Here is a 14503-nt window from a genome sequence, read left to right as displayed (position 1 = left end):
CTATTTATTGCTAGAGTACTGTACAGTGATATTTGCATGGACTTGGGGGGTTTAGGAGAAAAGCCTGCAGACTTCTAAATAAGGAATCACATAAATCAATAGACAAACACCAGAGACAGGATTCATGTGATTCAACAGCCATGTCCATTGTCTCCATATCCGTATCTATGGACACTCTTTACTGTTAAAGGGGATCTGGTTATCATGTTTTGGGGAGTCTGAGACATGACTCATTTTATCCTGAAGCTGACACAGAGAACAGTCAGACCAATTACCAACTGAAAGTGCCAGCTCCAATCCTAGATATCTATAAAAGGAGTGTAGCTGAGCTATAGATTACAGATACTGAAGATGGAGGATGTTGCCCATCCATCCACATGGTAACACCACCACACAGCACTGAATGTTCCCATAGTTTAGAGGAAATGATGTGATGGCTGGTTCTTAGCCAAAATTTTGCAGTCCACTGAAATTCATGGGTAGAACAACCCCAGAATTTAGTTTCAAAATGTCTTCACCTTGCCTTGGCCTCTCTTTAGTTTTATCAGCAATAGAGCAGATTTTGATACTTAAGCTTCCCTGTAAATAACAATCTGGAGACTGCAGCTGAATATTTTGCTGCTAAGAGTAATGGGATGTAAGCTATAAGCAGATAAATGGCTATTAGAAGAAAATACATGTCCTGCTTCAAACAGTTAATTTAAGAGGCTCAAATATAATAACTGCTTTTATATCCTAACTTCTCTTTTGCCTGACTTAGAAGACACTAGGCTTAACTCAACCTGTTGCCTGAAACTGGTAGCAACTCTCCTTCTGCACAACATGAAATGGCAGCAAGGACCTTCCATCACAGGCAGCAAGTGCTCTAATCAGTGATTTGCAGGCTTATCAAATTTCACAGTTAAAATAGAAAGCAAAAGAACACTTCATTACATATTTTAAAACTGTACTTATACACGCAAATGCAAACACTGAAGCTGTTTCTGTAGTCATGGACACGTATTCTCAAATTGTAGATTCCTAGACAAGAAAAACTTGGACCAACATCTGCAGCATTTCTAAAAGCTTGCCAGGAAGTCAGAGGACATACCTTAAACCCCAGAAGAGGTGGTCGAGAACAGCTCGTTACAAATTTGAGTAGTTTGCGTTTCTCTTCGTCAGTGAAGCTTTCTACAACCCTCCAAAATATTTTAATTACAGGATGGTCTGCTGTGTAGCCACCTACAATGAGATTTAAATGATTTACAGCTAGAATAGTCTTATGTAAGAAATAAATTCTTCAGAAAACCTAGCATCAATCTTGAAGGTTTGGGGAATATATTATAGCCAGCAGGCTTTAATTGCTAACTTCCAGTACCTACAGATCTGTCATCACTGCAATTTCAGTTTCATTGCTTACCTATAGCTACTATATCCCTCAGCTTCTTAAATGCAGTTTTCTTCACTGAAGGCTATTTTAAATTAACTTTATTTAGTTTGGTATTTAGCTAGCAACTTCAGATTATTGCCTTTGACTCCAAGAGTGTGCAAAATCTGCATGACCCAGGATGTTACTGATGAATCCGCTCACCCTGAGGAAAGCCCAGATGTGAACTGATGATTTGGTAGCTACTTTTTGATTACATTAATGATAAATGCAGGGGACAAATGAAGTAAGATACCTTGCATTTTTCAAAAGGAAAATATATGATCTCTCTTCAGACTGTCTAAGAAATGGTAAGTATCTAAATGAGGCAGTAAAAACTACTATCCCAAAGTAACTTGCAGACTTATTTTCAGACACAGTCTAATTTTAATTTAGAAAATAAATGCCCTCAAATTATCTGGCGATAAGCTTGCATTTAAGCATGTGAAAAAATAAACTGTGTATCTCAATTTCCCACCATTTATAAAATCGGGTTGTAATTTTAGCCAATTTTCAAATTTGGCCAAAGGTAACAAGAATGACCCTGCAACTTTTTCTTAAAAGGTAGGATAAAAAGCAAGTTCAGTTATTCCCAAATCAATCATACTAGATTTTTTTACTTAAGCAAAATATGCCTACCTGAATAGTTTGTGAAAGATTTAAGGTCATCCAAACTAATAGGAACTTGTGCACCAGAAGTCAGAACCTAAGGGCAAAGGAAATGAGACCGTTACATTAGAGGCAGAAATGAGCAATTATTTCTGTTAGGGGCAGTTGCCTTGTGCAGCTTTAAGCACAGTACCTGTATTTCCTGCTGGTCAAACATGCGAAGCCACTCGAGGTTGACCACGTTGGCCAGCCCCTGGCGGAAGGCCAGGCAGTGCTGGCGGATCTGTTTGTTCAGCCGGTAGTCCGCCACCAGGTGGATGTACGCGATCCGGTTGGCGCTGGTGACGGGGATGTCCTTCCCACCTGGCTTGAGCTCAACCACCTACAAACACAGCCATTCTCATCACCTGGGAAACTGCACTTCTGTGCCCTAACTGTGAAACGGGGCTGCAAAACATTCTAGTCAGTGATGGATCCCTTTGAAGATGGCTACAACGCATTCAGGAATATTCCCCTCAAAGAAGACAGAAGATTAGGAGGAGTTACAAAGGTTTTCTCTGGTTATGTGTAAGAGTACATTCTCTGCACCCAGACCTCCAAGTGCCAATGCAGCTCATCACAGAGCTCCATGGTTTGTCATCAGAAAGCTGAATTAGGCAAAGCTGTGCTTGACTGGCTGGGCTCCTCCCTCACTGCTGCTGTGAATTCTGCAGGGTCACATTATGGTAAAGCAATGGCTGCTGTGCAGCAGGCCCAGAGCCTGCAAGGGCTCCCTGGCGGTCAGCAGCCAAAGACAGGAAATGCCAAGTCACAATGACTGGACCTTAGAGGCCCCTCTCTTCCCCCTTTGGACCCTTGCTTATCTCTCTGTAAGACTATAGGCCACTTTCCTTTGACCCTTACTATTGGACAATTTCTAAAACCCCTGTATGCTATAAAAACCTCTACTTTTGCCCAGCTCAGGAGAAGAGCTGTCACTGAGAACCTTCACAGGAGACTTCAATAAAGACATTGCTGTGGAACCTCATAGAGCTTTCTCCTCTCTCTCCCTGCGTCTCCCAGCCTGCTGCACCTAGCAAGCAAAGAGCTGAAATAACAAGGGGCTGATAATCACTAAAAGAGCTGATATCACTTAAGCTTGCTAAGGTTGCCTGAGGTTAAGAACTGCTTGGGAACTCGGACAGGTGGACAGGCTGTGCTGAGCAGGACTGAGCTACCCGGATCCACTGCAGCCTGCTGGGGACACCCTGAAACCCGGCTGGAGGCCACATCACTGCTGAGTCAAAATTCCAAGCTCAGCATTCACAATTCATCCTGTGGAAAATGTACTGTTGTAGACACTCAGTATTATCAATGAAAGTAAAAAAACCAACCAAACAAATCAAACCTAAGTATTGTTTTTCTACTGGGAAGCTCAACTTTTGTCCTTCAAGTACACCAAGGTACCTCAGTATGGGAGAATTTTTAAAGAAAAACTCCAGAACTAAAGATACTGTACTTGCATTAAGATATAAACCAGGTTCAAAGACAGTTTTTATTAGAACACTATAGGCCTTCACATATTCTGCTCTACTCCTACACTATAGGCTTTCACATATTCTACTCTTTACTACATGAGGTTAATTCAGTTAAGCAGCAGCCCAATTGGAAGGCATTATTAGAGTACTTAAGAGAAGAATTAAAAAAAACTAAACGCCATAATACCATCACCTTCTGAACTCCTCCAAAAACTGTTGGGTTTTTTCCTACACTCTGGAGTCAGCAATTTCTTCATTTAAACCAACAGTGCACTTCAGTGTGTGGTACTAATGGCATCTTTAGAGCACAGAGAATTAAACACATGAAGAGCTTCTTTTCTAACATGCTACCTAATAATGAGACTTTGCAAGCTGTTCATGTACTAAGCAAAATGTGCAAAATGGTATGATTAAAAATTCATAGTGCTTTTGAGCATTCAGACTTTTTCTTGATTCATAGCTCTTTAAGACAAAAGAAACCATTAAGATGTGTGAATTCTGACCTCCCAGATGACACAGGCCAGAGGATTCTGTCTGGAGATTCCTGTATTCAACTCCATAAATCCACAGATGAATTAGAGCACATTTTTAGAGACATGCAATCCTGTGATGGTGTATCTACCACTTTCTTTGATAAGATACCTCAACCTGAATTACAATAGGTGTTAAAAATATGTCTTACTTCCCACTTTCATCCTTCAGATGCAAGCTTCTGGCTTTTGTTAGCTCCTACAGTAAAAAAACTCATCAGTACTACACCTTGTCTGTGTGCAGGTACTGATAATGCCTAAATCCTACTCCTGCAAGAATTAAGCAGAAGGAAGGTGTCAGTGCAGGTGGCACCATTTCACACCCTGTACACATTATCTTGTTCCTTCCACAAGAACCAGGGACACAGGACACAGGAGGGCTCTCTCTGGGATGCACCCATCAGAGCACCAGGCCTGGGACAGTCAGGGACCATTTCCAGAGGGTACAGACCAGTGCCTGGAGCCACTGGCTGGCCTGAAGGTGAAGGTATTTTTACTGGTGAAGTCCACATGGAGTATTAATAGAAGCGTGGGACATGTTCCACACCACAGTGGAAACAGCTGATGAGAAGGGGCCCCTGCACTGCTGAGCTCTCTGTGCTTCATCCACTGTAGTAATTTTACTACTGTTGCTGAACAGTTAATCATCAGATTAATCCAATTATTGACATGAAACAGTCTCATTTTCACTTCAAATCCAATGGGTAAAGTTTGTTCATACCTACTGTCCTTATTTCAGTGTTGAAGAGTTTAATCAGCTCTTTCGTTCCTCCTCAAATATATCCATGATATATTACTTAAGGGCGGGAACTTTGTTAATCTCCCCAGAGACTTCTACACAGAACTAAAGACAGTTCTTTTCATTTCCTCCTATACCTTTTACAAAGCCTAACAAGACCAGAAAGCTTTCTCTTACTTCTTAAATTCTTGTCCTCTTTAGCTTTACAAGATCAGAGCAACCAGTGATGTTCCACATGAACAGATCAATATTACTAATACTTCACTATCTGCCCACTTACAAACCTTCTCTACTTGTTTTGCAGACCTGCAGAATCCCTTGGGTTTCTGCCACCATTTAATACAATCCCCTTCTCTGAGGTATGCACACACTGAATTAGGCCATATTAAAATGCATTAAAGCATATTTGTATCACCTAACTCATCAAGCATTTCTTAAGAATATGAACACCAACAGTAAACTAATAGATATCACTCCATGTGCATACAACAATTTCTGTGAGCTCAGTATTTACACTAAAAGATGCTTGAACTGACCTCCTTCTAAAATAGCCCAAGGGAACTACTGGCAGGGTGTTCTAGAAAACTTCTGTATTTTAAGGTTCATCCCAGCACTAGATTGAAGTAAAATGTCTGACCTTCCCTGCAGGCCAGCAAACAGAAATCAGGACACAGATTAATTTACATTTGCATTGTAATAGCACTGGCTCCACAGTGCTCTAGGCATGTCAGAAAAGCTGTATTCATTCTATAATAAAAAGCTATTCTCTCCCCATAAAGTTCTTCCTTCAAAACAGAGAAAAAAAAGGTGTTGAACTCTTTCTGACCATTATTTTTAGAAAACACGACAAAGTTGTTTTGTTTTTTAAATCCTATTATTCCTTTTATTTTTATATTTTTATACAGCAAATCTTGATTTCTGATCCAGCAACATTTCTGTAGCTGCCCTTCCTCCCTGCATTGCCACAAGTACAGGCACAGCACTCAGTTAAGGGCATTTCCTGGGGTTTTCCAGAGACCCAATTATCAATTTTCAGAGTTTGCCAGTGTGAGGTTAATTTTACCACTGTTGTGTAAAAGTATCATCCAAGACCAAAAGGGGATAACAGAACACAAATAACAAATCTATTATGCCAAAAAGCCTAAGAAGAATGTAAAATAGAAACCAGTAACACTTGGTAAACATAAAACTGAAGTAAAGGTAGATGCACTCAGTGTTTTCATGGCATTAAAGGAACTATTGTAGAATTCCCACTTAATTCTAAAAGTCAAGAATGATTGTTGAAGAGTTCCTTTTCAAAAAGGCCACAGCACAACTTAATAGATCTTAAACACTTCATCAGCTTCATTTTTATTTTATCCATCCAGTCTTGGCCACTAGATGGGGCAAGCCAATAACCCAGGTTACCCGGGACGGCCACAGGAGGAAACCACAGCCCTGTGTCATCTGTTTCTATTCTGCAGATCTAAGTTTAAACAAACAAAAAGCATTTTAACTTGGTTTGTAATCAAAATCGCATGTACTAAAGGTAATCAAACCATAGATATAATTTAGGTAAGTATTCAGATCATTCAGACAAATTTGATTCCCTACTCACAAAGTGCATCTTCAAAATGAAGGGGAAATACGAAAAGGGTCAGAAAAATCCCATCTGAAGACATAAAACACTTTATCTCCTTACAAAATCACAGAACCTCCACGGCAATTTCATACAGCTCTTATAGATAGTCAAGAATTCCTACAAGATGTGAATCTTCTCTTGGCCTCTGATCACTTTTGTTCACATCACCCCTACAGTTTTTCCCCATTTTGAAAATAAGTCAGTTTTTTTTTTTTTTCTTTCCCTGTCATCTGCCTACCAGATGTTCATACAGGAGTTCCAGGTAGGAGATTGCATATGAATGCCTAAGAATGCATTTTCTTAGTGTGCTACAAGTGTTACAAGTGCCTGAGAAGGCTCAGCCTCAGCTTAATTACTTTGCTGCTGAAAAACCTCTAAAATCATCCATCTAAGCCACTACATCCTAGTACAGAGGCTGTCAAGACAGAAACTTTCAAAACTCTTTTTAAGGCTTCAAAATTTTCCCCCAAAGAAATGTAAAAGCAAAGAACTCCCCCCTTTGGTGAGTCAGCATATTTTCAGAGACAGCAAGGACATTCACACCTGCTTGAAAAGCCCAAGGTGTCCCAAAACCAAGTTCTGTATGGTATGGATTTCATAGAAACTGCTGCCATACATATCATAGTGCTTCTCTGTGGATTTGTGCTTTTACACTTTATTTATGGAATTTTCTGATCACACTCAGCTTGTGATCCATGTACTCTCAAGTATCAATGTGAGACTGATATTCTCAAGCAGAGTTTCTGAGTACAGCATCCAACATTTCTGAAGGAAGAGGAATGAGTATTTACATCTCCCTCTTGCCCTGGACATCCACAAAACTTGCTTTCCTTACAGAAAGAAGGGTAGGGAGGAAGGTCTGAGAAGGTATTTTCTTGAATTTGCTAACCTTACTCTTACAGACCTTTCATAACCATCTCATCTACAAAATAAAAGGAAAAACTAAATCAATATACAGACCTGTAACCACAGGCTGACCTCCTCTGAGACTTTGCTACTGGCCACCATTTGCTGCAGGAGACCCAAGAGCTGAAATGTGGGCTGGTATCACTGCATTAGATAGATCTTTATCAAAAGCTATTTGGGGCTGGAAGATAAGGTTGATGGCATAGCTCCCCTAATTAGCAGGTCTAATGTGCAAATTATTAAGTACCTTTTTCAACTTCTGGTGAATGCACTTTGACAATAGTTTAATGGGGTCTAAAAGCACATTACAGGATTGGAATCAATACACTGATAATAGAATTTCTACCTTCTACTACTGACAGAGGCAATAGAGCCCCTTTTGAATGTGTGTTTCATTGCAGATAATGCTTTTGTGTCACAACTGGTGGATGGACACTGTCATGAGCAGAGCTATTTACAATGATAGATTTATGATGCATTTATTGGGCACTAATTCATTAAACACTAAAGTGGTTGTTTAGCTGAAAACTACATATAATGTACATTCAACCTAAGGAGTGCAAATTAAGCTCTTTTCCCGAAGTGAATTAGCCTTACCTTGGCACAATCAATTAGTATGCAATGGTCACAAGTCAAACAGCAGATAAAATGTATTTATCCATATGAGGTTTATTAAGGTAATGAAATGAAGTATAAAAAGAGACTTGTTGCATTGAAAGGCAGAAGACAGTGACAAGAACCAATGGGTTCTGTTGAACTACACTAACAGGCAGTGAGCCTCATAAAAAGATGGCTGATACTTTGTGAGTAAAATGCTCTAGTATAAAAACAGCAAAACAGCATCAGAATATTTATTTTAACTTACATTTCACCTTGTTACTCAGTAGCTCACTAATATATTACTTATAACTCACTAATATATTACTTATTCCTTTCAAAGTTATGCCAAACAACTACAAATCATAAGTCTTGAAAATAGCAGCCATAGCCCTCATTTTAGTTAGATGCTAAGCTGGATTTGTGTTAGCTGTGACCAACAAAGCTATTACTTTAAGCAGAATTAAATAAATAGTTTTAGAACTCAGATTTTCCCCCCACTGTTAAAAATCCCAGGTAATACTGGAAACTGCCATTTGGTGTGCTTTGATCCCTAGAACCCAACCTCTGGGTGCTCAGTTCAGGACCAGCCACAGAGAGCACTCAGAATGTGCTTTTGGGTACATCTGTATCACATCTTTATCTCAAGTTTTGGAGTGTTTTTCTAAACACTCAAAGTGCAGGTCAGATGTTTTCATATAGGGAGTGTAATTCAGGGAGGAAAATTACATATGGCACGTGTTTAATATTAGATGTTACTTATATCAGGCAACTGTTGCCTCTCTCCTTTAGTGTGCTCTAGGAATCCCAAATCTGAGGGTACTATTTTAAAATTTAATCCAATCCAGATTTTAGGATCTTCTACAATGACAGGAGAGTAAAATAAAATCCAAGCCTGACACCATTCAAGCAGAAGTCTTGGCCAGCAAGCTTGCCATGACTTAAACAGCCTCAGAGAATTCAACTCCCAGTTTCCAGGACAGGTTACTGCATCTCACTGGTGCTGCTGCATCTGAGAGGCAAACCCAGAGCACTGCTCACCCCCTCCTGGAGCCTCTGTTCCTGCCTCACAACAGGAGGCTGAATTCAGATGCTGCTGCTCATCACAATGTGGTCAGATCTACTTTTTTCATCCAATTATTTGCCATAATCAAGTGTAAGTTTGAAATCCTCAATTTTAAATCCTCAAAATTGAAAGAGGAGGCATGACAAAAGACTTTACCTAGGAGGTTACCTGCATTAGCACACTAAGGTAGGCTTTTAGAGCTCTGGTGACATTTATTTTCTACTATGAATGATCTTTAGTAGACACAACAGAGCAAATAAAAGCTGTAATCACATTATATGGTGCAACTGCATTAAAAACTCAGACTTGAGGACCTAAGTAACTGCTTTTTAGGAGCACTGAACACCATTTATCCCCTCTGACTAATCTGGTATCTCAACCCTTAAAAAAAAAGGGTGGGGGGGTAATAAAAAAAAATTGAGGTTGATCAAACTTCAGGCTCTCTTACTTTGTAAATTACAGATAAAGGAGACAATGCTTATCTCACAATAAAGGAGTCTTTACTACAACTTTAAAACTAGGCAGTACTTCTGTAGTTTACACATCATCTAAATTTTGCTATTATTACAAATGCAATTGAAGAAACAACATTTTCTTTTCAAGAAAGGTTCTCAAGCAATAGAACTTTATATGTATGACTGTTAGAAAATAATCACTGCAGTTTAGTCCTTAAAAAAATCAGACCTTTAAGAAGCTTTTTTTAAGTACACAGTTAGTTACTCTCTACTCCAAATATTGAGTCAGAATCCCAACTGATGCCTCACAGCACCTTCAACAGTTGTTTCACATCACGTTTAAATTTTAAAAATAGTTAGTAGGGATAGTAAAGATTCATCAGTCATAGATATTAGGAAAATAAAAATTCAAAGCCATTCTTACCTGCGCTTCCCCAAGGTCATTATTTACCACGGTGAAGTTGAGTCCAAGTTCTTCCACATCCCCTTCATAGCTCTTTAGAAAAAGCAAATTTTTGTACATTTCTGGGTCTAGTGAAGCTAAATGATGGATGTCAACATCAGCACTTGTCCCTAATAATTTTGAGAGGAAAAAACTAGCAAATGGCAGCTCCACCAGCATATTTTCATAAAGAGCCTGAAAAATAAAGCAATTAAAAGCACATTAGATAGTACTGTCTGTACATGCAGGAATTCAGAAGGTTTCTCAACTTTAGAGTAATTCTGTCTTAATTTGGTGCCTGAGTAGGTTCTTCTAGCATGGAAATAGCTCAAATATTGCATAAATTTAAAGAATATTCATCCAAAATTTGAAATGGGAATATTCTTGTGAAATACCAAGGTCCCAAATCTCACAAATTATGTTGTGATTTAAAATGCAAGGTCATTGCTTATCTATCATTACTCTTTATCCAAATTGCATTTATTTTCAGGAAAAGCAAGGTTTGCTAAAGGACAGTGCAACTGCATCAAGAATGCCTTACAAAATAAGTTTACACCTCTACTTCCATTAGCACCATCACAAGCAGTATTATTCCATTCATATCAATCACTGCATGTAGAACTGTCATCCCCCTCAACCCCTTAAAATAACTCTGTAAACCCAGTGCATTTTAAACTAATAAAAACTATCTGGTGCATGTTACACAGATTCATGGCTGCACATGTGGTGAATTTCACTGCTCTAATGCCACAAGCACAACATCCTCATTTCCAAGCCAAGAGTTTACCAGTTCTGACTGTGTCACAGGTCCAATCCTGTCTGTACCTGACACTGCTACAGATGTCAAAAAATTCATGAACCAACTATGTACCTCACCCAAATCTTTTGACTGCAACCTCAAATTATGCCCCTGGATAATCTGAATTTTCAAACTCCAGCAACAGCATTCTAGGTTCACCAACTGTATAAGCACATTTCCATGTAATGCAAAGTATCTTTGCATTGTTTTTTATTAAGTCAGTAACAACTGCTTGCTTGGAAGAAAAAAGTATTTATGGTAGCTCTCAGAAGAAGGAGAGGTGCAACCTTCAGAGCCATTCTGAATAAAGGACCACTGCTTTAAAAAGACTCATTCCTGGCACATGCTGTCCTCATTGTCCACCCTGTTTGCCACATCAGCATCTCTACCAGTGACAACCACATCTTTACAGAACATTAATATCACTGCCAGGCTGATCAGACAAGGCATCACCAACATAACATCACTGTAACATCATTGTTTGCTCCCTTTTAACTCTCCAAGAGCAGAGTTTTGGTGTTACTGAGTTCCTCCATAATCTGCTGCAAACTTAGAAAAGGAATCCCGCTGAGGGGAAAAAAAAACAAAACTGAAAAAAGATGAATAGATGTAGCTCTAATCACTCAATGATACTCCAACAAAGACTTTAAGAAAAATATACACAATTCCTTAAACTTTTGAAAGAACATTTTTCTATGAGGTGAGTTAGACCTTGCAAAAAAAACTGAGAAGAACGAGTTCAAAGCCAAAGGGTGCATTATATTTAGAGCCATATGATTTATTCAAGGTGTAGAAGTCAAAATCCTCATTTGTATAGCTGACTTTAAAAGCAAACTAGAGGGATAAATCATTAATTTGCAATGTGTAAGGTCAGTGTTTGCTGTTCCTGCATTAGTAACAATAAAGCTATTGTAATTCCTTAAATATATCAAAGCTACCCGAATTTAAAATGGAATTCCATCTGTGACTCATAAAATGTAAATGCAGAGGTGTAATTTTTTACACAAGGCAGGTTTAAGCCTTTAGAGCATTCAATATACAAGGACTAATAAATGATAGCACTAAAAACTATGATCACATCAGCTAAATGGATTATAAATTAAATTTCCATAATGTATGCAACTGAAATACAAATGTAGACATAAATCAAGGTATTTTCTAAACACAGGTTAATTACACAAATTCAAAACCTGTCTATTTTTTATGCAAAATAATCCACTTAGCATTTTTCAAACTGGTCTTAAGTCTTCACCACTTGCAACACTTGATCCTAGAAGCCTATCAATAATTCCTTGTCAGGAAAAAACCAGCAATAGGTATATTGAAGAAACTTGTACGTTATTTTTCAAGTGTCTGTCTTTTATGAGTGTTTATTGCAAGAAATTGTGCCAAAATGATTTGAAATAAAAAGGATTAATTATGGTAGAAGCTTTTTAATATAAGTGAGTGCAGCTGCAATGCAATTAATGCAAATTGTGATGCTATCAGGAAAATAAATGTGAACAACATCACTGGCTATTTCTGTTTGCTGCCAAATAACTTCAGTAATTTACTACATTAAGAATCAATAAAAAAATAATGCATTTCAAATGCATCACTATTAATCTTCAGGTAGTTCCAAAGTGAACATTTATAACTTCATCTAAAAACTATATAAAGCATTTTTAAATAAACTAAATTGTGCAACTTGAGAATAACTTTAATTACTCCCTCTCTTAGCTAAGTGATTGCAATATTCAAAATAAAGTATTTTTGGAAAGAAGACAAACAGTAGTGTTTTAATTAGTTTGAAAGTCAAGCTATCCTAATAAAGTTTAATAAAAAATGCACTAAAACTCTGGTGAATAAAGTCATGATGAACTTTGGTTTTATTTCAAAGAGGTGAAGGCCACCATTACAGCCCCAGCACTGTGCAGGGATACTGAGAAGTGCCGTGTACAATATAAGTAAATAAACTAAAACTTTATTTTCTGGATTCCATCTAACTGTTTCTCAGTCAGCATCAACTGATCAAACTACCTATTCTTGCTAAAAATGTGATTCCACACATTCCTGCCAGGGCAACAAAACCATCAGCTGCTGATTCCCCTGGGTTTGTTTGCAAGCAGAGCAATTGTACAGTAGAGGCTACAGGGTCACTACAACCAGAATAAGGTTCAAAACTTGCAGATTATTTGTGCTGTGCTTTTTTGGGGCTGTTGGATTTGGGGTTTGCAGGGTGGGTTGTGTGTTGGTGGCCACATCAGGGACACTGAAGTTTCTTCTAAAATGGAGTAAGATCCAGCTCACAGCCATGGCTGAAACAGCATGGGAATTGCAGAACAATTTGTTTTCACCAGGAGAACAACCTTCCAGCTGCCAGCTGCCCATGGAAGTCCACCCTGATGGGGATTTTACTAATGCTAAATCTAAAGGCCCAGAGGGAGACTCCCCTCCTTCCTTGTTTTTCCATATTGGACTGCCTTGGGAAGCTGTAAGTTATCCTGTTTTAAGCTTAGCTTTTTGCCTGTCTGACCTCTCTGAACTGGCTTTCTGCAACATCAACATCAAGGAGCCCAGCATCAGCAACAGGCAAGGGAACGGTGACCACTTCCCCAGAAGAAAGCAGCTCTGTCAGATTAATCAGCTGCAGTGTGAAGCTGCATCATTAGAGTATATTTACACAGTCCTTTAATACAAATATGGCCATGCTCTCCACACAGATCTTGTCCTCTTTCCTCCTTTAACAGCCAACGAGCAACACCACTGATGGCACAAACTGGCTTGCTCTTGGACAGAGATGTCTACTTCTGTTTGGCTAAATCAGAGCTTCCTGCTCATACACTGCTTCAGGAGCTCAAAGCCAGCAAGTTTAACCAATGTGTATTTTAAAACTAATGTTTAAACTTCAAGTACTCTCACCCTTTCCCAAGTTTCCTTTCATTGTGCAGCAACCATGGACAGGACTGATGCCTTTCCATGGTGAGCTCTGACAGTTCCCATCCCCAGCTTTCCCACCTGAGCCCCTGACCCCACTGTCTCTACCCTGCAGCCCATGAACTGCAGCAGGCCTATGGAAGGCAAAGAGTGCAGATGGGAAGTCATGAAAGGAGCGAGTGGTGGCCATGGATGGCATCAGATTTCCACCTTCTAATGTTCAGATGTGGGGGTCAACACCAACAACCTCAACCCATCCTACAGAGCTCTGCCTCCCTGAAAGGCTGGGGTATTAACAGTCCAGCTGGACAGATGGGCAGTTTGAGGTACAAGCTTGGGTAAGAGGCTGGTCTGCAGCAGAGACAGTGATGTTCACATCAAGAGCAATCCCACAAGCACTGTAATGCTCACAGGGTGACACATTCCCAAGTAGCTAAAAAGTAATGTCTGCTGAAAAGGCCAACCTGGATTTCCCAGCACTCTTTCAAACTCACGTAGATTAGGGATCCTCTTTAGTTAGTGACACCTCTAGATATCAAAAAAAAAAGGAATTTAAAAGCTTCTGAAATGACTGAACAAAAGAAAAAATATATTTCAGTAACAAATTATCTTTAGTACTCTCTAACCCAATGTTCTAATTATGTTAAGCCTTTTCTATTTTCTGAAGAGATTGTTAAAATAAGGGGTTTTTTTCTGGTTAAAAGGCCAAGAGCAATTATTTCACTATGGAAAAGGTAGTACTCAGTGAAAGGAACTTCAGCCACCTATTTCCCCCTTTGTGAGAACGCCTGCAGAACACACCAGAATATTAAAAACAAACATAGTAAGAGAAAGCCTACTGTGGTTAGTAAGTTTTCACTTCACATGCAGTCTGAAGTTGTTCCTCTTTTAAATAACCTCA

The 14503-nt window shown here is 39.0% G+C and overlaps 1 protein-coding gene across 1 annotated transcript in view; it reads right to left on the bottom strand.

Annotated features, from left to right (window-relative positions):
- The window catches only part of UBE3C (ubiquitin protein ligase E3C), a 73687-nt gene that overhangs the window by 6576 nt on the left and 52608 nt on the right, over nucleotides 1-14503 (bottom strand). The window contains exons 19-22 of the mRNA XM_036400527.2: nucleotides 9870-10082; nucleotides 2208-2396; nucleotides 2045-2111; nucleotides 1091-1221 (exon numbers count right to left, since the gene is read on the bottom strand). Of these exons, the coding sequence (XP_036256420.1) occupies nucleotides 1091-1221; nucleotides 2045-2111; nucleotides 2208-2396; nucleotides 9870-10082 (600 nt within the window). The remainder of the gene's footprint in view (nucleotides 1-1090; nucleotides 1222-2044; nucleotides 2112-2207; nucleotides 2397-9869; nucleotides 10083-14503) is intronic.

The sequence above is a fragment of the Molothrus ater genome, chromosome 1, assembly GCF_012460135.2.
Source record: "Molothrus ater isolate BHLD 08-10-18 breed brown headed cowbird chromosome 1, BPBGC_Mater_1.1, whole genome shotgun sequence".
In the NCBI taxonomy this organism is placed as follows: Eukaryota; Metazoa; Chordata; class Aves; order Passeriformes; family Icteridae; genus Molothrus; species Molothrus ater.
This window is presented reverse-complemented; position numbering and strand designations above follow the sequence as displayed.